This window comes from Pinus tabuliformis, chromosome Q (genome assembly GCF_031772625.1).
Source record: "Pinus tabuliformis cultivar Carrire ecotype Pingquan chromosome Q, CPIR1, whole genome shotgun sequence".
NCBI classification, from domain to species: domain Eukaryota; kingdom Viridiplantae; phylum Streptophyta; class Pinopsida; order Pinales; family Pinaceae; genus Pinus; species Pinus tabuliformis.
In genome coordinates this window covers 1,147,405,024-1,147,429,242 of record NC_142296.1, presented here as the reverse complement: position 1 = coordinate 1,147,429,242, position 24,219 = coordinate 1,147,405,024, and the positions used below count along the sequence as shown (strand labels likewise).

Genomic DNA, 24,219 nt, shown 5'->3' with positions numbered 1-24,219 from the left:
GAAGGGGGAACTCGAACCATATGCTAGTCTTGCTAGAACTATCCAAGCTCCCCAAAAAATCGGCAGCCCCCTTCAAATTCAATCCCACCTAGCTTCAAGAGGATTCCTCCAACTCCCTCTTTAAGTCCACTTGGAGACTTACAAGGACCAGAGACTCCGATGATAAAGCCTTCCTCTTTATGGAGAATCTGAAGTGCCTTAAAAAAGCCACAGTGAATTGGGCCAAGGAAAAGAAATTGAAAGAAGATGAAGACCTCATCCAAATAGGAAGGAATCTCCAATGGCTTGAAAGCCCTGAAGCCGATGGCTATGAAACTCAAGAGAAAAGGGAAAAAATCATGCAGCAGGAAGCCCAAAGGAATAAAATTCTCTTGGCAAGAGAAGAACAATGGCGAATGAAAAGCAGAGCCATTTGGCTAAAGGCAGGGGATGAAAACACCAAATTCTTCCAAAATTATGCCAGAGGAAGGAAGAACACAAACACCATCTGGCACCTAAAAGAAGAAGGAGGCAGAGAGGCCCGATCCTTCGAGGATCCCAGATGGGCACAAGACACTTTCAAAACCTATTCTCAGACCAGGGCAGAATTTCCTTGCGAAAGTAATCCAAATAGCCCAGACTTTTGCTTGTTATGTGGAAGAAGAGGATTCGTTGGAACTAATGGGAGAAGTCACCAAGGGGGAGGTGGAAGGAATTGTAAAAGAAATGCCAAAAGATAAAAGCCCTAGCCCAGACGATTGGACAGTGGAGCTGTTCCAACATTTCTTCGAGCAATTAGGGCAAGATCTTACTGAAGTTGTTGAAGAATCTAGAAGAAAAGGGGTAATCTATCCACCCTTCAACTCAACCTTCATAGCCCTCATACTGAAAAAAGAATACCCTTCCTCTTTCTGGGACTTCCGACCGATCTCCCTCTGCAACTGTATCTATAAAATCATAGCAAAGGTGATAGCCCTCCGGGTTAAACCAATTTTATCCAGGCACATGTCAAGAGAATAGTTTGGTTTTCTGAATGGGAGGCAGATCCATGAAGCAGTTGGAGTAGCCCAGGAAACCATTCATAGTATCATCCAGGAAAAAAAAAATCAAAGGAGCAGTAGTGAAAATAGACCTATCCAAAGCATTTGACAGGGTCAGTTGGATGTACATTCGGATGCTTCTCATGCACCTGGGGTTTCATATTGACTTCATAAACTGGGTAATGGGATGCTTAACCAGTGTAAGCTTTGCAGTCCTCATCAACGGAGCAACCTCCTCATTTTTTCAAAGTCAGAGAGGATTATGACAAGGATGCCCCCTCTCTCCCCTCCTCTTCCTTCTAGCAGTAGAAGGCCTCAGTCAATTGCTCCTTGATGCCCGAAGGAAAGGAAATATCCAAGGGCTGGAAGTGGCAGTCAATCTAAAAATAACCCACCTCCTGTTCGTGGATGACATCCTGCTATTCTCTAATGGAAGAAGGTCTGAAACTCAGGAATTAAAAAGGATACTAAATCTCTTCTTAAAGGCAACAAGACTACAAGTTAACAAAGATAAATCACAACTTTTGCTGGAAGGATTCAACAAGCAAGAAGTAACCCAAATCAAAGAGGACTTTCCCTTCAAGGACAGGAGGCTCCAAGACTACTTCAAATACCTTGGGTTCTTCCTAAAGCCCTGCTCATACAGGAAGCAGGATTGGCACTGGCTAATAGCAAAAATCGAATCAAGAATCACCCACTGGAGTTTCAAATGGCTATCTAGAGCTGGCAGATTGACACTTATCAAATCAGTCCTCCTGGCTATACCAGTCTACTGGGTTGCATTAACCTAGGTCCCGAAAGGGATTCTGGAGAAAATCAGAAGAGTCTGCAACAAATTCTTATGGGCAGGATCAAAGGAAGACTCGGTACTCCCATGGGTGGCCTGGGAAAAGGTGGCAAGGCCAAAGGATTGGGGAGGATGGGGAATAAAATATTTAACCACCTTCGGACCATCGCTGGCAGCAAAGTTGGGATGGAGGCTTATCAAAATGGAGAACCTCTAGACTATGGTGGTCAAACGAAAATATATTGATCCAATGTCGTTGGAAGATTGGATCAAAAGCCCAACCAAAAAGAAAGGCAGTGCCTTAGTGGTGTGGAAAGCAACATTAGATGGCTTTAAGATCATTGAACAAGGCCTATCCTGGCAGGTAGGGAATGGAGAACATGTCCAAATAGGGAAGGATCCTTGGGTACGATGCAACAAAGATTCATACTATCCTCAAGTCTCATCAACCATCCTAATACAAGAGGCATTAATAACCTTAGCCAGATTGAGAACCATGGTAACTCCTCCATCTGGGGCCAAGCATGGCTTACAGGATCAGACCTAAATCTCAACCCTCAATGGAGAGGGGAATGAATCACTTTCACCTCAGAGCTATCTCGATCAAATGTCCGACTAAGAGATAGACCAGATCAGTTAGTTTGGGCCCATGCAAACTCAGGCAAATACTCCCCAAAACAAGGTTACGATTACCTAATGACAAAGAAAGGTTGGGGAAATCAGGACTGGTGGGTAACCTCAATCTGGAAAATGCAATGCCCATCCAAAGCCCAAATGTTCTTCTGGTGCATCCTAAAGGAGAAGGTACCAACCTGGGACATCCTACAGAAAAGATATAAGTCAGGTCCAGGGAGATGCGCCCTCTGTAAAATGGCCTCTGAGTCAATTTTTCACCTCTTTATTGATTGTTCCTTCTCCAAAGCAGTCTAGCAAGCTGTCGGGGAACTGATCCACAAAAGAGTCTCATGGAATGGGTGGACGATAGCTGAAGCCTGGAAATCTTGGTGGATCCAACATCCTGAAGAAAATATGAGGAACCTTCCCCTAATCATCTCATGGGGGTTATGGATCGCAAGGAATAAAAGTATCTTTTAAGATCAAATTCCCTCGGTGGAGAGCACATCTGTCGGAAGTGCATCTATCTTCACAAGCATTCCTAAGCCCATTCACAAGGATTTACCCCGCCCAGTCAAAGAAGAGAGTATTAAGGAAGGGGTTCCATGGGCATATTTCGATGGGTCCTCCGGCCAAAACACAAAATGCGATGTTGGGTTGATCATTCACCTACAACCCCATAGATGCCTCAAAGCCTCAGTGGGTATAGGGACTGGAACTAATAACTTCGCCGAGCTGACAACCTTAAAACTCCTTCTTTGCTGGCTCATCCAACTGGGCATATCCACGATTTAGCTCTTCAGGGATTCTCTGAATATTGTCAAATGGTTCAATGGAACAAGTAGATGTCAGAATTACATTCTATCTCCATTACTAGAAGAAACCTTACATTTAAATTTCATTTTAGCATCATTTCTCTATGTCATATATACAGGGAACACAATGACTCTGCAGACTAGCTTTCTAAAGCGTGTCTGCAACAAAATGTGGGCAGTTGGTGGATAGAGGACACAGAGATGGACGAGATCCGTGTGTCGGATCATCCACCCTATGCTTAAATTCAATCTCTCTAAGTCCAAGACTTGGGCTCAAGCACTCTCCTTCCTTTTTAGTTTTTTTCTTTTTCTTTTCTTTTCCGTTCAAAACAACAACTACTTGCACTATTTAAACTCCTTAACAATTTAAAAACTCTCAAAAGTTTCCAGCTGACTCATTCCTGTTTGGGTTGTTTTCCCTTCTGAGGAGACCCGAGAATGATTCAGCCACATCAGTTTAGTTTTACTGTTGAATATAGAGACCAATGATGTGGTTATGATGCTCAGGAAATTGATCAACCGGGGCTTTTCTCCTCTCTGAGGAGGCCTTGGTTTCAAAATTGATCAGTGAATCAGAATCAGATAATCGAGATGACAAAAGGGTGCATCCCTCAAGCAACATCTCAGCAACTCTATGACTAAAAATCATACAGTCACTTGAATGCCTAACAACATATACAATGTAACTTTTTGTCTTGTAATGAAAAGTTCAATTTTTTTCTCGGAAAAAATACATTATTGAAAGATTTCAATCGAATCGTTATATTTTGTAACTCTCGTCATAAGAAAGTACCGATAGCATCTTTCTCCGATTGAAACTCTCGATGATTACTTAAATTATTAAAAGGGTTTTTATTTTAAAAGCAAAGTTTAGTCGAGTGCTTTCTTTTGAATCTTATGGCAAATGATATTATCTGTGATTTTATTTACGCGTGTTCCAAATATTACAATTTGCCAAGTTGAGATAAACCATTGCATAACACTCATGCACATTATTGCCCTTTATTGATACTCCTTTCTTCCGAAGGGATTCAAAGCCTCTAATCGGTGAATTTTGAAATCCCAATTTTATGCTTTTCATTTTTTAGAGATTTTCTATGATAATTTTGGCTTTAGAAAAGGTTTCCGAGACCTTTGACAGTTGATTTGTTTTCATAATCATTAAGTATCAGATTCCTTTCCTTCGAAGCTTATTTTACAAGTAAATGTAAGTGCTCTTGCAATAATTTTTACAAAACCTTCTTATTATTGGGATGAAAGTCATAAGAACTACTTTATAAAATCTTATGAAATGTTTAACCTCCGAGACATGAATGTTTGATGTTCCAGAAAGACAATGTTCCTACATTATACATCTAACAAACATTCGTTATTGGACATGATCAATATCGCAAGTTTTGTTTGTAAAAATTACACAAAAAACTTTTGTTCCAATATCTTGCTTTCTTTTAATATTTTGAAACATTATAAAGCAAGGTTTTTGATTATCGAAGTTTTACCCATAATTTTTGGAAAACTTTAGCTCTTTTCTTTTACTTTGATTCTCTTGTAAACATGTAATTTTAAGAATATCTGGTTAAGAAACTTCGTAGGTCTCTGATCAATTCATTATGATCTTTCACTATGTTAACATGAAGTCTTGTTTGATTATCATTTTATACATGGTACTTTCATGTTATCATGTTGGAACAGAGCTTGGATGTAGTTTAATCATAATTTCAAGAAAATCCAAGCATTCATCCAGCAGGATGACTTAGTGACTATATATATATATATCTATATATATATATATATATATATATATATATATATATATATATATATATATATATATATATATATATATATATATATATATATATATATATATATATATATAGATATATTCTTCATAATGCATGCACATGGGTCTTTTCACTCTTCTTGGCAATTTGCTTCGTTAATAAAGAATATGGAACATGTAAAGCTAATGGACCATGGTTAATTCATTTTTGAATTCTTTTTTAAAATTTTTGATATATCACTCCATACTTATTATATAAAGGTTCAAGTCCTCATCATATACATAATTGCTACATTATTTGGATTTTGAATCGATTTCAATATTTTGGGGCTGATATAAATTCAAAAAAAAAAAAAAACATCGCAATTCATAAAGAAGCATATCCTCATTTTTCATTTTCTGATAGATTTGGTTTACTTCTGATTCCTTGAACAAGAGACATTACTTTCTTAAGTTTACTGCTTACTTTAGATTAGATTTAATAAATAATGATTTTGGGATAATGAAATTTCAAAAGAATTCAACCTCTTCATGTTTTAAATTTCAATTAAAAGAAGAAGTTACCTTGCATTGGAGAAAGTCATATCTCTCAGGTAAGGTTAAATGAAATTCTTCAATGGTAAGTTTCACTGTGCCCACTTTCATTCATTTTCATTTCTTTACTTTTTAGGTACAATTTTGTTTTTAAGTTTTTCCTTATATAAAGCTCTCTTTTGCAACTCTTCATAAACTTTTCATACCTCTACCAGATCAGATTTTAAGCTCATTCTCTGGGTTTGATTTTAAGTTTTTAAAAGAAGCAGTAACGATCCTCATCGAATCAACTAAACTGAGAAGTTTCTAAACCTTTCATCTGTTTCTTTAAGCATTACTTTTATTAGAAAATGTTTAAGATGCTTTTTGTCGATTTTTCTTTTGAACAAGAAAATCTACAGCAGATAGAAATTTCTTCATTTGGACTAAATTTTATCGTGACTGTTATTAAATGATTATAAATTTGCAAGCTAAAATTTATCTAAATCTCAAACTAAGAAGGAACGTTTATATGATTATCTTCTTTTACTTCTTTTGTTAAGAAATTTGTATAAACAATCTGGTTGGAGTTTATCTTTTAGATTTCGTTTTTCTTTCACCTTTCTTCTTCTTCATTTTTTTATTTTTATTTTGTCTGCTGATTTCTTTTCTTACTTTAGATTAGAGTTCTTTTTCTTTTCCTTTTCCTTTTGATTTGGTTTTGGTGACTCTCACATCATTTATGTGAATAGGCTTATTTTGAGAAAATTCTTTTATTAGAATATCATATCTTCTATTTTGTAAATATTATTGCATTTACATTTTTTGTTAGATAATAATGTTAAATGACATACTTTTGGCTTTCCATAAACATCTCTTAAATCATTTTATGATTTTTTCACTTTGAAAGTAGGAATTCTTAAGGAAGTGATTACAAAATTGAAAATTAAATAAAAATCATAAAACTCTGAAATTTTTCCATTGAAGTTGTAAATTCTTTTAAACCTAAAATTTATAAAATCCTTTTACTCTATTATCAGTCAAGAAAGGTTTTCTTTAACAAAGTAAAGATTGTCTTACATCTAGGCATCTTTAACTCTAAAATTGTCATCCAAAACTCTTAAAGAGTCAATGATTCTCTCCATCTATTAAGACATATTTTTTAGAGTGTAATTCAAAAATATATTAAACCTAAAAGATAAGAGGTCTCATCACGAGCCTGCTTACCATGATCATAGGGAATTAATAGACTGACATTACCAATTACTGAATATCAAACCAGGGTAATGGCTTATGATTATTTCAATTATAAGACAAGGGGTCTCATCATGAGCCAGCTTGTTCAGTTTAATTACAACCAGTGAATGGCATTGTCACTTTCTAGCCACCAAGCTAGGACAATGGCTTTTAGTTACTGTTGAAAAAATTAACAAAAAAAAAGAAAAAAACAAAGAAAAATAAATATATATGTTTTTGAGTTTATCTCTAACGACTACACTCTTAAAAGGATGGGATTCTAAATCAAAAGGCTAAGTTGTAAAAGGCCCCCTACTTTATCTTTATAACCAATTAAGGATTGATGTAGACAAATAGGTATTTTCATCTATGAAAGGTTTTAAAAGAGGTTGCAATTAAGTGAGTTTTTATATTCAGAGTAATTTTATTTATCTAAATATTTTGAAAATAGTTTCCCTTTCCTGAATTATTTTTACTTAATTTTTGAAATTTCATTATTATTTATCAGAGATAACTGGTTCTTCCAGTGAATCGCCAATTGTTGTGGTATTCAACAACCCCCCATTATTTATATATAAATGTCTTAGGAAATTATTACATAAATAATGGGGACCCTTTTTAATTTCTAAATCATAGAAAAATAAAACATTTTAGTGTTTTTAGGACAAATTTGAATTTATTTGAATTTAAAACCTCAAATCTCATTGGCCTGCGCAATTCAAATAAACATGTTTTAAAAAGTCCCACTGCTTATCGCATTTCGCAATCTTAATAAGCACCCATTATTTTATCTCTTGAAACAATGCCATGCGATAAAGTATATCGCATATCACAAATCCCAATGAACATAGCCCTCGAGAACAAGAGAAATACTTAGGCTTTAAACCTTAAGTATTATTAAATGTGATAATTGATTGAATATCATATATCAAAGTTATAATAAAAAACCATTAACCAAAGTTTGACTATAATCCAAATCATTTATCCAAAGTCCGCTCCATATCAGAGCTTCCAACATCACAAAAGTTATAACGAGCGCAGTTTAAAAACTCTGATGACCACTCCGATTGTGATATGCGATAAACCCTCAGGCCTTGATATAACAGTCAATGCAAATCTATAATATGTCGTGTCTAGATGGATCGCAGATTTGCAGAGGCATGCCACTCCATTCACCTCCGATCTCCCGGTTGCGATAAAGTTTATCACAAAGAACAACTTTAAATTCATAAACGAACAATGAATAAATAACAAAGGAAAAGCACATTGAAACAGAGTAAGTCACTGGCAGGACCCATCCCGATGCCACATCATCCCAATGCCACGTGACCCATCGTGAGTCCGCAATCGTGAATCCCTCTATCACTTATTGTGATTCTTCGCCTTCGAACTTCTGAGGCGATATATTGCATCGCAATGTCATTGTTCATTAAACCTTCACCATACACTACGATGTTGCGAAATTGCGATTGCGATTGCGATTCTGTGAGATATGCAATATTAGGATCGCATATCGCATTTCGAGGAAGAAGTTAGTCATGCTTTAAAGGTGTCACAAGAAGTCTTTTGCGATGTGATTTGTCCATTCAATAGCAAGTTGAATTGTCTTCATTAATCACCAAACTCATATTTTTAATTATTATGAAGGCTTAACGATGTTTGTGGTTTCAGGTCTCAAGGTACTTCGACAATTCGCAATGTAAGTACTTAGATATTTCGCATTTACCTATTGACTTATCTGCTTACTTGTTTCTACACTTTCAGGTGCCACCTATAATGGACAATTGCGCATTAAAGACAAGTCATCCCCTAAAGTCAGCTAATGTTAGATATTTCGGGCTCAGGCAGCAAATGAGAGAAGAGACAAAATGATACTCCTCAGCGCGTCATCAAACTAATTCTATTTGTGTCTTATTATCACTGATTATAAGGGGAATTGTTCAAACCTCATAAGCGTTTTGTGTAATTTCTATTTTTGCATTTTTGTATTCACTATATAAACCCTTTCATGTATATGTAAAAGTGGCCCCCAGATTTTAGAAGGAAAGCCTTGGAGAGCTTGCACTTTTGTACTTTTAGAAGAATCATAATAAGAAGACCAGACCATGACTGCTTTCTTTCATATGCAGAGTAACATACATCGGGTATTTCTACTTTGTATTTTGTTCTGTTTATGTAATTAACAATCATTCCTCTTTGCATTGTTTTTATATGTACATTTTTAACACAATTTTGCATTAATTCACTTCAAAACATGCTAGAGTTGCCATCTTTAATACATATATCAATGATTTATTATGTTATTTGATGCGACACATGTTTCATCAATTATTTTGCTTAAATTTTTTAATCAAAGTAATTATCTTAAATGTTTTCATTTCTACAAGTGTTTGATTAATCTTTATTATCATACACTAACGACAATCACTTTAGATCACATACAAATGAACACAAATAAACCCAAGTAATAGATAGATATATACATGTATTTCAGTTTACAATCACTTCCATTCATCACTTAGTTTTGGTTATAAGCATTATACATCAACTCTATCACATTTCATTGGGAAACAGGTCCCATTATCCCTAGTTGGAGCCACTATTCCAAACAGAAAAGGGACGTATTCAAGTCCTTGACCATGTTGTTGCAACGAATTTCGACGCATCATGATGTACTCGATATATTGAACCTGGGTCATACCAAAAGTGCATTTCTCCAAATTGGCACACAATTTGTGTTATCGCAGGGTTTGGAGGACCTGTCAGATATGGTGTATGTGTTCTTCCCAACTACTGTTGAAGAGTAGGTTGTCGTCTAGGTACACCACCATGAATGAGTTGGTAAAGGGCCGCAACATGTCTTCCATCTACTCCATGAACGTTGTGGGGGCATTCGTCAACCCGAAAGGCATGACTAGCCATTCGAAAAGGCCCTCCTTGGTTTTGAAGGCAGTCTTTCACACATCTAAGGGTTCAATTGGTACCTAGACTTCAAGTCAATCTTGTTGAGATATTTGACCCCCTTGAGCTGGTCCAGAAGATCATCAATTTATGGGATTAGATACTTATTCTAGACAGTGATCTTATTCAGCGCCCGATAGTCAATACAGAGTCTCCAGGTGTCGTATCTCTTTTGCACCAACACGATCATGCTTCCACAGGGTGATGAACTTGGCCTAATGTGCCCTTTCTACAAGAGCTCTTGAATTTGCCTCTTAATTCCATCGTTCTCCAAAAAAGAGTGTATGTAGATCGGTCCGTTGTGTAGTGACGCGCCCGGTGTCAGATCAATGGAGTGCTTGACCTGGAAATGTAGGGGTACCCCTGTGGGTGAGGTGAAGATTTCCCTGTACTCTTCCATGACCTTGTCCATTTGTTTTTTCTTTGTGGAGGAGCCTTGTCTGGAGGTTGTGGATGTGACCACGGTCTTCTTCTTTCCATAAGGGAAAATCATAAGGAAGATAAATTTCCTGGTCTGGGAAATGATCTTATTGTATTGCTTCACAGAGATGAAAGAGATGATGGTAAGTGGTGCTACCTCCGGTATCCTATATAACTTATTTCCCAAAGAAATAATGACAGTGCGAGGCCTAGACTCATACACAGCATGATGTTTCCACAAGTATAGTTGGCCTAATAATACATAACAAACTTCGAGAGGAGAAACATCACACAATACCTCATATGTGAAGGACTTGATGTTGTCAGGAGGGCAACATTGTTGGTTGATGCGAAGATCTCGCCCTTGGTGAAGCCACCCGATGGTGTATGGTTGTAGGTGTGGTGTGGTCGGTAGGCCCAACTGCTTCACGACCTCTACTGAAATGAGGTTCTTTTGGCCTCCACTATCAACAATGAACTACAGTAGAGAACCCTTCACCCACACATGTGAGTGGAAGAGTCACTCCCTCCTCTAGATCTTCGGGCTCAACCTTTTGGGTCTTAATGATGGAAATGGTGGCTCTAGGCTCCACATCATAATCTGCTTCCCTTTTTCATTCCCCTTGTTGGTTTCTGACTTATAGTCAGAATATGCATCTGATTTGGAAGCCTTCAGCTCGGCCACCAGTGACTACTTGGCTTAACACTCACTTGTGTTGTGAGTGAGGATCTTATGGAGCTCACAACATTTCCCTATGTCCTTCTTTGTCTTCATGGTGTTGTTCTTTTCTTGCGGCTTCGACAGGTTTTCCTGGGTCACCCTGCCTTGGCTTTGTCCTTTGTTCTGCAGTTTTGGAGTGCCTTTCCCTTGCTTCAAATTCGCAGATCCAAAGTCTCGCTTCTTCTGTTTAAATTTATGCTCGATCTTAACAGCATATCGATAGGTGACACCAAGCGAGGAGATGTCCAGGAACTCCATCTCGTCCGGAATGTACTTGTGTAAACAACTGCGGTACTTGAGTACCAAATATCGCTTAGAATTCTTGATGCCTAGCTTCGTGCAAAGGGTATGGAAAATATTTGTGAACTTCGGTACATCTTTGTCCCTTCCCTACCGCAATAGGGTCCACTTTATGTATTTATCTTCATAACTCTCAACAGGGTAATATTGTTCCTTGATAACGTCTCGAAAAGAATTCCAAGTGCGTGCAACTGAAAACATTGAGGATTCCCTCTCGTCCTTTTGTTCGTAGTAGGTTTCCCACCAATCCTTGACATGTGGGGTAGATTTGAGGAGTGAAAAAGTAATATTTTCCCTATTGGAAAAGTCATGAACCAAAAAATATCCTTCCAATATATTTAACCATCTATCTATGGCGTCTGCATTTATCTGGCCTTAAAATATGGGAATATCAAAGTTAACTTGTACCTTAAAAGGAGCGGCGCCTCCAAAGTGGTTGCTAGATGAAGATGCGTCACTGGCGGGTAGCCACCGAAGGATTTGGGCCAAGTTATCCATCATCACGTTCTTATGTCGCTCGAGGGTGTCCTCGAGCAATATTTTGAAAGGATATCTTGCCCCCTCGTTTTTATTTTCTTTCACCATAGGAGGTCATTAGGGTTTGCAAGGTTGGTCTTGCAAAGGTTCAACGAGTTCGAGCCCTAACTCCTTATACCCTGACCTCTTTGGGGACATGCAAAGAAAAACAGAGAAAGAGCAGACTACTCTGAGACCACTGATCCAGACTTATGCAGGAACGCAACAAAATATAGATATAAACATGAACACAAAGATGCAACAAAAATAAAACTTCATTTCATTAATAACAAAGAACTGAAATATGCTTACATACAGAATGTAAATAAACTAGCTCAGGTGATGGTAGCTTATCTCTAAGAAGAGATGTGGCAGCTACATGCCTCTGAAATGTGTTACAATGATGCGCAAGGGCCTTTTTATTATTGAACAACAAGGGAAAACCCTAAACAACCAAAACCCTAACCCCAAGAGATGAAATGCCAAGAGTTTGTGGGCCTCATTAAGGTTAGTTGGGCAGCCAACTTCTCAGAGTCGTAACTTGGTCATATGATATCTGTTTGGCACGTACGATACCTTATTGGAAATATCTCTCCAATTAATACCTACGGCTATAGGCCTGCTGTAGGCCTAAAAAAAAATGTTGTTTAGGGGGTCAAAATAGATTCAGAAGTTCAGGACTCAAAAAACTGCTAAAAATAGTAAATGCTACTATAATCAAGGAAATGAACGAAACTGTCTGGAGGTCTAGGTGGAATAGGAGGGTGGCCACCAATATCCACCTAGATCAAGAGAATACATAGAAAAAATTCTCTACCCCACATTTGCCTCTAGTGTAGGTCACCACTGAGAGACCTATCATGCCTGACACTAGAAACGATCCAATTTCTATGGCTTTAGTAGGCACAACATTCTCTCAAGCCACAAAGATAAATGTTCATGATCTCCTAGAGCAACTAAAGTGGGAAAATGATTATATTACCAAGTTTGAATAGCAAGTCAAGTTTTTGATAGTTGAAAGGGTAAGCCATGAAAAATTATACACTCTACTCACTGCTCATTCCATTAATTATAAAGTTCATGGTAATTTCCTTTTCTATTTTATATAGTTTTATATTAAAAATCTACTTTTATAGAGAGAGATCTTGTGTAGGACAACTTTCACATCTCCTCTATAATAACATATAGTGTTATTTACGAGGTTACCTATGCCTCCTACTGAAATCAATTGCATAGGAAACATTTATAGAAAGTTATTGTGTAGGCCAACTTTCACATTACCTATGTACTAGAATCTGGTGTTATTTACGAGTTGCTATTTGGATAATCCACTCGTATTAATATCATTGACATTGTAATTTTCTTTTTTCATTTCACTTTGCTAATGTTTCATCCTAGATCATTGTACTATTAGTATTCTAATGTTAGTAGGTATTTCATTGGCTTGGTAATGTGTGGAAGATCTTAGTTTATGCCTCTCGTGGGTGCCACTTGTATTCAAATAGGATTTTTTTTATCTACATGCTTTTTTATTTCTTTCTTATATTGATCTTAGGTAACGTAATTAAAAAGCATTATCTTCTTTTTGAGCCATCAAAAGGTAACTTTAGGGTTCAATATTAGCATTTTGTGAGGTGTAGAGGAAAAAATGTGTTCTCAGCTAAATGTATGCTTATAGCTTCACAACATGGATGTTAAGTATGAAGGTACTTAGATGACACATCAAAACACTTGTAGCATGGGTAATAACAATGGTTATAATGTAGTACTATTCATTTGTAATTTTTTGCTTCTTCTTTACTTTTGTACTTCTCTCTTGCTTATTCATTCCCATGCATCTACAATATAATGAGGTTTTATTAGGTTTGTATAGACTGATTCAAGTGGCTCTAGAGAAGCCCAAAAAATGAAGCCTTTTGATTTCATCAAAACCAGGAACAATCGAAGATCTCATCATCCTGATTCCAATGGCGCAAACAACACTCAAATCCGACTTCGTATGTTTAAGTTATTGTCTGTCAAAGTTTCAAGTCAAAGGAGTAGGACTTTTGTCGCCAGCTAAATTTGGAGCAAAACTAAATTTGCTAGCCTAGTCAATTTTTCTAGTGGCCCTCGGAATTCGACAAACAATTTCAAAATGGTTTGTTAAAAAAAAAAAAAAAAATATTAAAAAAATAGGGTGGTGGTCCATCAACCCCATCACCCCAAAATCAACATATAACAATATAATAGATATGATGGGCAGCCCACCACCAGCAGACTTTCCCAACCTTCAACGACCACATTATATATAAGGTCAGCGGGTATCAAACTCGCGTTGACTGTCGGCTGACTTGCCCAACAACGACCCTCCAACTAACAAATGCTATCAAATTAAAACAACACGCCAAAAGTACTCAGTGGGTGGGGTTTGAACCTATGCCCAACAGAACCCCAAACACACAATTATCATATATTAGCCATCGGGACAACAACCAAATGTTGGTAAATCCGCCAACAATTTTTATATATAAACCCCAATTCATTTGTGTGTCAGGTAGAGAAGTTGCATAACAATGACTGGAGAACGAGGTGTGGAACCGTGACACAGTGCAGAACCTTTTGTAGTGGAACCTTGACACATTTCCAGGAGGTGGAACCCTGACACAAGAATATGTGAGGTGTCTTTTAGATTCCTTAGAGGCCCAAAATTGATAGTGACGAAATGGGATCAACTTTATACTCAGATTGCTCAGAATTTCACCAGGAATATGATGGTGTAAACAGTTTTATGATTTGAGCAACTGATTAACCAGAGGCAGAACCTTGAGCATGGAACCTTGACGCAAGAATCTGTGAGGAATCTTTTAGATTCCCTGGAGGCCCAAATTTGGTAGTTTCAGAATCGGGTCAAATTTATAATCAAATTTCATGATTCTTCACAAGGATCACGGCGACACTATCTGTTTTGGCATTTGAGCAGCCAATTTTGAGGCCATCGTCAGATTGGGAGGTATAATGATGTATTTTGGCCACTTTTCTTGTTTTTGTTTTGGCAAAAGGATGGATGTCTGTTGCATGTTTTAGTGATCTTTGTATTTTGCAGTAGGACAACGAGATCTGAATCTTTGTAGGAAATTCATCATTTTAGCCGTTGAATGAAAACCAAGATGGTGCGGAGATGAAAGAGGGCCATGTTGACACTTCATCCAAAACTAGTCATGTTTACAACCATTGGTCTTAGAATCTCAAGACGATTATAATGATGATGAATATGTTTTGGATTTGATTAGCATATTCAGAGGGACCCATTGCCACTTATGTCTGAGTGTACATTTTATGACACTTTTGTGAGAAGTCATTTCTTTGTCTTGTTAAAGGAGAAGACTCAGTGAGTGACAGTTCTTTGTAGGAGAGACATTGCCACTCATGATGAGAGATATATCCTTGTGTTGACAAAGATTTACATGTACTCGTTATTATTTGTTGAGACTAATGAAGCGACCTCCCAATCATTGACCCAAGGCCTGGAGACGTAATTCACACTAGATGAACTCCATTATCACGTGTTGTGTTATGATTGCTTCATGGTTATTTGTTTCTTGTTTATGTTGATGGACTTCTGAAGTATTGTTTGGAGAATGTATTGCTCATGTTTCACATGTAAATATAAGTGTCAGTAAAGGGTCCTGTAGATGGAGAATTTGGTTTAGGAAAGACTTTAAAAAAATCTGGGATCAAGTGGTATTAGAGCAGTTTGACCATTTTTCTAGGGATTGTGAATGTCATCATGGGCAAAGGATTGAAGCGAGCAAGACTTCAAGAGTTGGAAGAGATTAACCATTGCATTCAAGCAGAGAATGCAAAGCTTAGAAGGCTTCTACAAGATGCAGAGGAAGAGAAGCGAAAATTGAGGCTCATGTTAGAGCAAGCTATGGAGGAACAAATGGGAGAATGTTCCACTACAAAAGGAGAGTTGGCCAAAGAAGATGACCAAACATCACCAACAGGATCGAAGGTAAAAGAAAATTCTTCTTCTCATGATGTTATTTCTATTCGAAGCATTGAGATACCTATTTTAGGGATTGACATGAGACTCCTCACTAAGATGGGGTATAAAGGAGGAGGACTTGGTATTAATGGCCAAGGAATTACTCAACCATTGGAGGTTGTAAGAAGGCCTCAATTTGCAGGATTGGGGTCTATTGAAGGAGAATGTTCAAAGGCAGCAGAAGCAAGGGATTCTTCAAAAAAAGAATCCAAGCCATTACCAAAACCATCGAGGAAAGAGGATATTGAGAGTACATCACAATCTTCCCATGATAGTGAGAATTGCAGAGGAAGAGTTAAGGCAAGTACTTCTCGCCATGCTTGCACCAGAGACAACCAAGTAATGTATAAACAATATCGATATTTTAATGTTCATTTTGATTACAAGCAAATGAATAATGATGAGCAAAAATTGTGACATAGAAAACCATGTACCTTTTGTGGTTTGAATAACCATTTTGTTGCCAAGTTTTGGAAAAGAATGGCAACAAGGAAGAGGAGACATGAGGACCCTTCCCCACATTAGGGTAGAAAGAAGGTAATGAAATCCTGAGAAAGAAAGAACTTTTGCAACCATTGAAACAAAGGTGGACATCAGAGAGCTACGTGTTGGAAGATCCATTCAGAGCAATGACTAAAGAAGAACATGAAGCATGTGAAAGCACTTGTGAAGGAACTAGCCATTGAAGCGGTTCAAACAAGAGAATTAGATACAAGAAGAAGACCCATTCAACTAGTTGGGTGAGATATGGTGGCATCAAAAAATTTTTAAATAGTTGAGTATGGCCACATTTGTAAATCACACGTTGCGAAAAATGTTTGTAAAAGTGTTGAAATGTTTGCCATTACTTATGAATGCAACATGGCGATATTTTGGCCTTTTAGTTGATAGCCTAGGATATGGTTTCTATTATAATTATGTTGTAAACTTGACCATGAGCGTGTTATAAACTCTTGGCAAGTAGGGGGTTTTCTTGGGTCATGTCTACTCTTATAATTGAGCATGTATTAGCAGCTACGAGTTTGCATATGGGTACAAGTGTCGGTTTCATCATTCCGAGTTTGGAAGTATAAAGGTGAAGGAAAGGGAAGGTGGCCTGTCATAGGCATTTATTATGAAAATCAAGATGCAATCATGTTTATGTTTTTGGAGGACCAAAAGCTCCTTAGTGGGGAGGAATGATCTAGGTGGCTCTGGAGAGGCTAAAATATCGAAGTCTTCAGATTTCATCGAAACTAGGACCAGATCGAAGAGCTCATCATCTTGATTCCAACAGCGCAAACAACACTCAGATCTTACTTCGTATGTGTAAGTAATTGATAGTCAAATTTTTAAGTCAAAGGAGTAGGACTTTTGTCGCGAGATAAATTTGGAGCACAACTAAATTTGGCAGCCTGACTAAATTTGGTGAAACCCAATAAATTTGGTGGCAACTGGCCGAGTGACAAATTAGTACTTAACGACAGCTAGGAATGGTCAAATTCATTAATTTTTTCAGTGACCCCTCAAAATCCGATAGACAATTTCAAAACATTTTGTTAAAAAAACATTAAAAAAAAAGGTGGCAGGCCCATAACCCCGTCATCCCATAGTCAACATATAAAAATATAATATATATGGTGGGCAGGCCACCATCAGTAGACCCGCCCAACCTTCAATTACCACATTATATATAGGGTTGGCCGCCCAACAATAACCCTCCAGATAAAACACGCCAACAAATTAAAACAACACACCAAAAATACTCAGCGGGCGAGGTTTGAACCCACACCCAACGAAACCCCAAACACACAATTACCATATATTAGCCATTGAGCCAATGACCAAGCGTTGGTAAATATACCAACAATTTTTGTATATAAACCCAATTCATTTGCGCGTCAGGCAGAGGAGCCACAAAACAATGAGCAGAGAACGAGGTGAAAAATCGTGACACAGTGCGGAACCCTGAGTAGTGGAACCTTGACGCAGTTCCAGGAGGTGGAACCCTGATGTAGGAATATGCGAGGAATGTTTTAGATTCCTCAGGGGCTTAAAATTGATAGTGACGAAATGGGGTCAACTTTATACTTAGATTGCTCAAAATTTCGCCAGGAATCTGATACTGTAGATAGTTTTCTGATATGAGCAACCTATTTTCTAGAGGTTGAACCTTGACTGTGGAACCTTGAGGGTGGGACCTTGATGCATGGATCTGTGAGGAATATTTTAGATTCCTTAGAGGCCTAGATTTGGAATTTTCAAAATGGGGTCAAATTTATACTCAAATTTCACGAATTTTCGCAAGGATTGTGATGGCGTAGTTTGTTTTGGCATTTAAGCAGCCAACTTTTAGGCCATCGTCAGATTGGGAGGTATAATGATGCATTTTGGCCAGTTTGTTTGTTTTTTGTTGTTGTTGAAAGGATGGATGTGTGTTGCAGGTTCTGGTGATCTTTGTATGCCACAGTAGGACAACGAGATCTGAATCTTTGCAATAAATTCATCATTTTAGCCATTGCACAAAAAATAAGATGGTGTGGTGATGAAAGAGGGCCATGTTGACACTTCATCATAAAGTAGTTATGTTTACAACCATTGGTATCATAATTTCGAGACAATTATGATGATGATGATTATGTTTTGAATTTGATCAGCGAATTCAGAGGGACCCATTGCCACTTATTCGAGAGTGTCCATTTTATGCGACTTTTGTGAGAAGTCATTTCTTTATCTTGTTAAAGGAGAAGACTCTGTGAGTGAGAGTTTTTTGTAGGAGAACATGTCTCTATAGGAGAGACATTGCCACTCAAGATGAGAGATCTATCCTTGTGTTGACGAAGATCTGCCATGTACTCATTATCTTTTGTTGAGACTAATGAAGCGGCCTCCCCACTATTGACCCAGGGCCTAGAGACGTAGTCCACACTAGACGAACTCCATTATCATGTGTTGTGTTATGATTGCTTCATGGTTATTTGCTTCTTGTTTATGTTGATGGATTTCTGAAGTATTGTTTAGAGAATGTAATGCTCATGTTTCACATGCAGATATAAGTGTTAGTAAAAGGTCATGCAGATGGAGATTTTGGTTTAAGAAAGCCTTCAAAAAAGTCTCGAATCATAGACACAAGGGAAAGAACATTAATTGTAAATCAATTGGGGTTCATTTGAATTCATTCTTGAGATCATGGATCACCTTTCCTTTTTTACTTAAAAAACCTCTAACAACACACGTACAACCTTTAAGTGATGCAAGAAGCAATGAGAAAAGGGAATTTGATATAATGGCATTTATTGTTAGCATGATAGTGGCTATTGTGCTAACTATGGGTCAAGGAAGGCTAACCCTTTTATAGGAAACATGAATAACAACTAATATGCCAACAAAATGTGGAAATGATAAGATGAGACTCACATTCTATAATGGTGGAGATGCATGCCTCTTTCATGGCTCCAAATTACTTGAATGAACAAGAATAACCACTAATAATCAATTATTGTTTTAATTTAACTATAATTAACATATATAGTTCAAATTTAGAATAATTGATATGATTAAAAACAACCCATATTGAAAAATCCAGCTCGATAAAATATTGGAATATATACTATTATTTTACATGTTCATTATAAATACAACTCTCACTTGTGAGACTTGTTGCTGTATGCATGGAAAGGGACCCCAACCATGTAGAAGATGATATTATAGGCAACAAAGATTGAAAGGGATGGAAAGGGATAGACAAACACAAAGAACATGAGATAATATGTTGACAACATTCAAGATGCATAGAGGGAAAACACATGAATATTTCAAAGAAAGACAATAGCATCATGCAAAAGAGAAACTTGGATAATGATATGCAATGAAACAAATGCATGCAAATAATGAATCACACATGGTAAAGACATGCTAATAAGAGGATAATGCAACTATTACAATAATACATGTACAACCATTTTTATGCCCTAGTAGTCTGCAAAGTTTGTAGGATGGTTAATCGAGGAAACTTTACAAGCGGTGCTAAAAGACTCTCAAGGGGTTAAGAATAGTCGTGAACAAGTACATCCACATGTTAAAAGGCTCTTGAGGCATTGCACACACGCTTACATTTAACCTTTGTACATGTGTTTACATTTAATATTGCTAAAAATGATATAGTCAACAAAACTAAAGGGATAAAAGAAAACTTGACAAATGATTAATTTGCATAGTTATTTAGAGAATTAAATATTTCATTCTTCAATGAATACGTGTAAAAAATATTATAAATTTGAAAAAAGATCTACAAATGATTTTTAAAACTATTACGAAGTTAAGAATAATTATGAACAAGTACATCTACTATGTTAAAAGGTACTAAAAGGCTACTAAACTGTGCATATATGCTTATATATATATATATTTCTAAAATGATATAATCAATAAAGCTAAATAGGTAAAGAAAGAAGTAAAGCAACCATGGGAAGAAAATAAATTACATGGATGAAACTTTAGAAGATATGCTAAAAGGTTATTAAAAAAGTTTAAAATAATTATGAATAAGTACATCCATTATGTCAAAAGGTAAAGGCTATTAAGGTGTAGTACATGCATTCTTGTGGGAGGATTGAGTGGTTGGAATAATGGGATGTTATATCTCTATTTCAAATACGACGAGGGAATATCTTTGACCCCTTGTTATAAGTGTCGATGAGTAGGCTCCCCACTCACCACCCCATGGAATCTCAATTCTTGTTAAATCATAAATTCTTGGTATATCCAGCTTATGGGTAGTTATAATGACAACAAAGAAGTTTTGTCTTGCGCTTGGCCCCTTGTGATAAGTTTCAATGGGTAGGCTCCCAACCCATTGAATTCAGGGTCTTGCTAAATCATTAATTCTTGGTATATGTGGCTTATGGGTTGTTTTTTTTTCCTCGTATATCGGCCAGGGCAAATTCAACCCAAAGGGGTGTGCCAAGTCAACTCAACTAATGGAGCCTAGCCTTGATGGATCCAAGGAAAATTAAACCCACAACCTCATGATATAGGGCTAAAGACTTTGCAGGGGGGCTTCAACCAACTAGGCTACCCACGGTTGTTATAATGACAATCACAAAATTTTATCTTAGAACTCGTCAAAATTACTTCAACCACCTTGATATAAAAGGAAAAAACAAATGTAATGAACGCCAATTGGTAGGGGTCATATTTTATTTTTATCATAGCAATGACCCTAGGGCTCTTATAGTGAGAGTCACAAAATTTTACCTTGAGCCTAGTCAAAATTATTTCAACCACTTTGATATAAAAGGAAAAAACAAATGTAATGAATGTGAAATGGTAGGGGCCGTTTTTTTTTGGTGTAGTCTTTAAGTGCGACTTTTTTGAGTTTTCGATGAATTTTTGGTCAGAGTTCAGTGAAAAAATTTATGGCCAAATATTGATTTGTGTTGTTTAAACTCGTTTTTTGACTAGAAATATGAATTCAACACCCTCAAAAACCTCTAAGGCATTTCAATTGTGAAGAGTTCACTTATAAAACTTATGATTTTAACCATTTTTTTTTTCTTTCGGTTTTTAAAATTTTATTTTTAAAATTAATAACCATCCTACCACCCAAACTACATGCTCATTCTCGGCCTGGAGTATGCCGTAAAACTGCTTCTGCTTGGCTAAGAGCTCGTCTTCCTCGGACGTAAGGAAACAGGTTAACGGCCCAAGACCCAGAGGCATCTGGCAGGAGTGAAACCTGCTCCCTTACGGACCACCAGCGGGTTATTACAGGTGGCGTGGTTTTCCTTGATAACAGTGATGAGTCAAACCGACATTCGCGGATAGCAGCCAGAGATGGCTGTCCTCACTGTTGGTTTGACACCTGAGTTTGATAGGTTTTGTCACCTTCGGAAAAAAAAAAAAAAAACCAAAACAAAAAACAAAAACAAAAACAAAAACAAAAACAAAAACAAACTACATGCTCATTCGACTCGAGTATCGGAGCCTGATCCGGGTGAACCCGATCTAGAATCTCCGCCTCGTGAGAGAGGGTTAATGGAATGGCAGGGAAAATCGACCGATCAGGCTACCCGTCAGGGCTTGGTACGGGTCATATATTTAGATAAGTTGGAAAATAACAAATGTAATGAGTGCCAAATGGTAAGGGTCATATATATAGATAGGTTGGAAAATAGCAAATGTAATGAGTACCAAATGGTAAGGGTCATGTATATAGATAGGTTGGAAAATAGCAAATGTAATGAGTGCCAAATGGTAAGGGTCATATATAATTCAAACGAGGGGAGCTTCTGTAAAATTCTCCTGCAAGAGAAACAATATTAATTGTTTAAATCGCCTCTGTATATTTTAGCGAAATAGATTGGTGGGTTATGCGAAATAAAGTGGTGGGTGATCAGACAGGACTAATGGGCGAAGAAGCGAGGAATAATAACAAGGGAGAAACTCCAAGTTGGGCGGAGAGGGTTGACAAACTACTGGACGCAACGCCTCGCTATGTGACAGCACTCAGATCAGCTTTCGTTCGATTTCAAACTCCACCACCCAATGCAATTCTTCCAACTGCCCACCTACTGCTTGCTCTACAGTTTCTTGTACAGGTACTGTAACTTGTTTACTTTGTTTAATTCCATGAAATACAATGGTTCTGGATTTTTCTAAGTTGGGTTTTAAACGCGTGTTATCTCAAGGTGGTCTTTAGTTCATTTCCCATTGATTCAACCCATGGTTTGATGTATTAGCGGCGCGAATACCATTCTAATCCTGGTTGTGAGGACCACTGCGTTTAATGTCAAATTTTACTGTCGACTGCTATAGACTTATCTCAACTATGCACTGATTTTGCCACAGAATTTTGGAATTCACAAGAGCCTAGTGTTGAAAAACAAGCATATTGGGCTGTGGTTTGGGGGCAAGTTGGAGTACTTGCATTAATAATGACGGAAGTTCGAAACCGATGGGCTCACTCTGCTTCTTAATAGGATCTTCCATGGGGATGAGGCCAAAGGCAATTCCTAAGTAACTTTGATAGAATAGATTACCCTTGGTTGTGGCTCTTAGCCAAAGATAGCTTTCCACTGGACGATGCAATTCCTGGGTAACTTATAGATACCCTTTGTCATGCTTCTCAGCCAAAGAAGTTCGAAACCGATGGGCTCACTCTGCTTCTTAATAGGGTCTTCCATGGGGATGAGGCCAAAGGCAATTCCTAAGTAACCTTGATAGAATAGATTACCCTTAGTTGTGGCTCTTAGCCAAAGATAGCTTTCCACTGGATGATGCAGTTCCTGGGTAACTTATAGATACCCTTTGTCATGCTTCTCAGCCAAAGGTAGCTGGATTGAAAGCAGATTTTGGATGGAGCTCCGTACCTTTTAACTACCAAAAGAACAAACCTTTTAACAAACTACGTGAAAAAAAATTATGAATCCCTATCAACATAGGCCTTGCTTAGATACCTGTATACGGTGCTAGATCCAACTTCTTTGTCCTCAAAAATCTGAAGTTACCATATAGGATTTCCATATAAGTGGAATTGAAGGACTGCTAAATTCCTTATGTGGTAATTCAAGAACCTGTCCGGATATCAAGGTCTATCTCAAGCCATCTGTTGAAGACGGTCTACTTGATGAAAGACAATAAATCCCACATAGGTTCTAGTGCCAATCAACAATGAGTCTACAACCATTGATGGAAAAAAAATACCTAGACCTGGCAAAGGAATAATTGCCTAAACAATTCACAGAATGAAATAATTCTATGGAAAATACATTTGCGAAAGTGAAGATCCTTCACTATTTCCTCTTTTGTTTTAAAAAGGGTCCACTGACGGATGAAACGCTGGCTATGCTGATTTAGGTGTCACAAAGAGCTTCAAGAAGTAATTAAAAAGACCGCTGCCTATTGCTTAGCTAACTTGTAGGTGAATATTACGAGACTTAGATCAAAACACTACATTCAGTCCATTGTTCTCATTAGAACTGTTATATGCCAGCAATTCTTCTTCTTGAAGGTACTAATTACCCTTGCTCCTGATGAGGTTTCATTCCCAACCCTGAACCATGTTTAGGTTAGCATAATCAGGTGGCAGGAGTAGAGGTACTGGTAGAGCTTCTCAACAATGATCCATTTGGTGAATGGAATTGTTTACAGCTTGGTGATTTCTTGTCCTTCCAAAATCAGTTATAGTTCTCAAATTTAAGTAGTTACTGAGACAAAGTGAAAGCTTCTAAATTTAGATTGACATAACTGAAATTTCCTGGAGAAATGATTACCGCCACAAATATCTACTGTGTAGGTTCCTACTCTAAGGATCATGTTATTCTGTGAATCAATTTTGAAAACGTCTCATTTTCCTTTGTACATTCCCTTCAAAATGCATGTGCATTTCAAAAGTAAACATGAAGACCCAAGTAACAGTTGTTCTTGCATATAAACTTTAGATCCATTGAAGATTATACAAGGATTTGTTCTTCATTTGAAAGATCCTTCCATGATTCTTTTGCTTTTATCTTACAACTCATTT

At 37.3% G+C, this 24,219-nt stretch overlaps 1 protein-coding gene across 1 annotated transcript in view; it reads left to right on the top strand.

Moving 5' to 3' along the window:
• The first annotated feature begins 21,930 nt into the window (after positions 1–21,930).
• Positions 21,931–24,219, top strand: part of LOC149223650 (uncharacterized) — a 56,948-nt gene continuing 54,659 nt past the window's right edge. Inside the window, exon 1 of the mRNA XM_089385901.1 lies at positions 21,931–22,294. Within this exon, the coding sequence (XP_089242027.1) occupies positions 22,067–22,294 (228 nt within the window). The 5' untranslated portion in view covers positions 21,931–22,066. The remainder of the gene's footprint in view (positions 22,295–24,219) is intronic.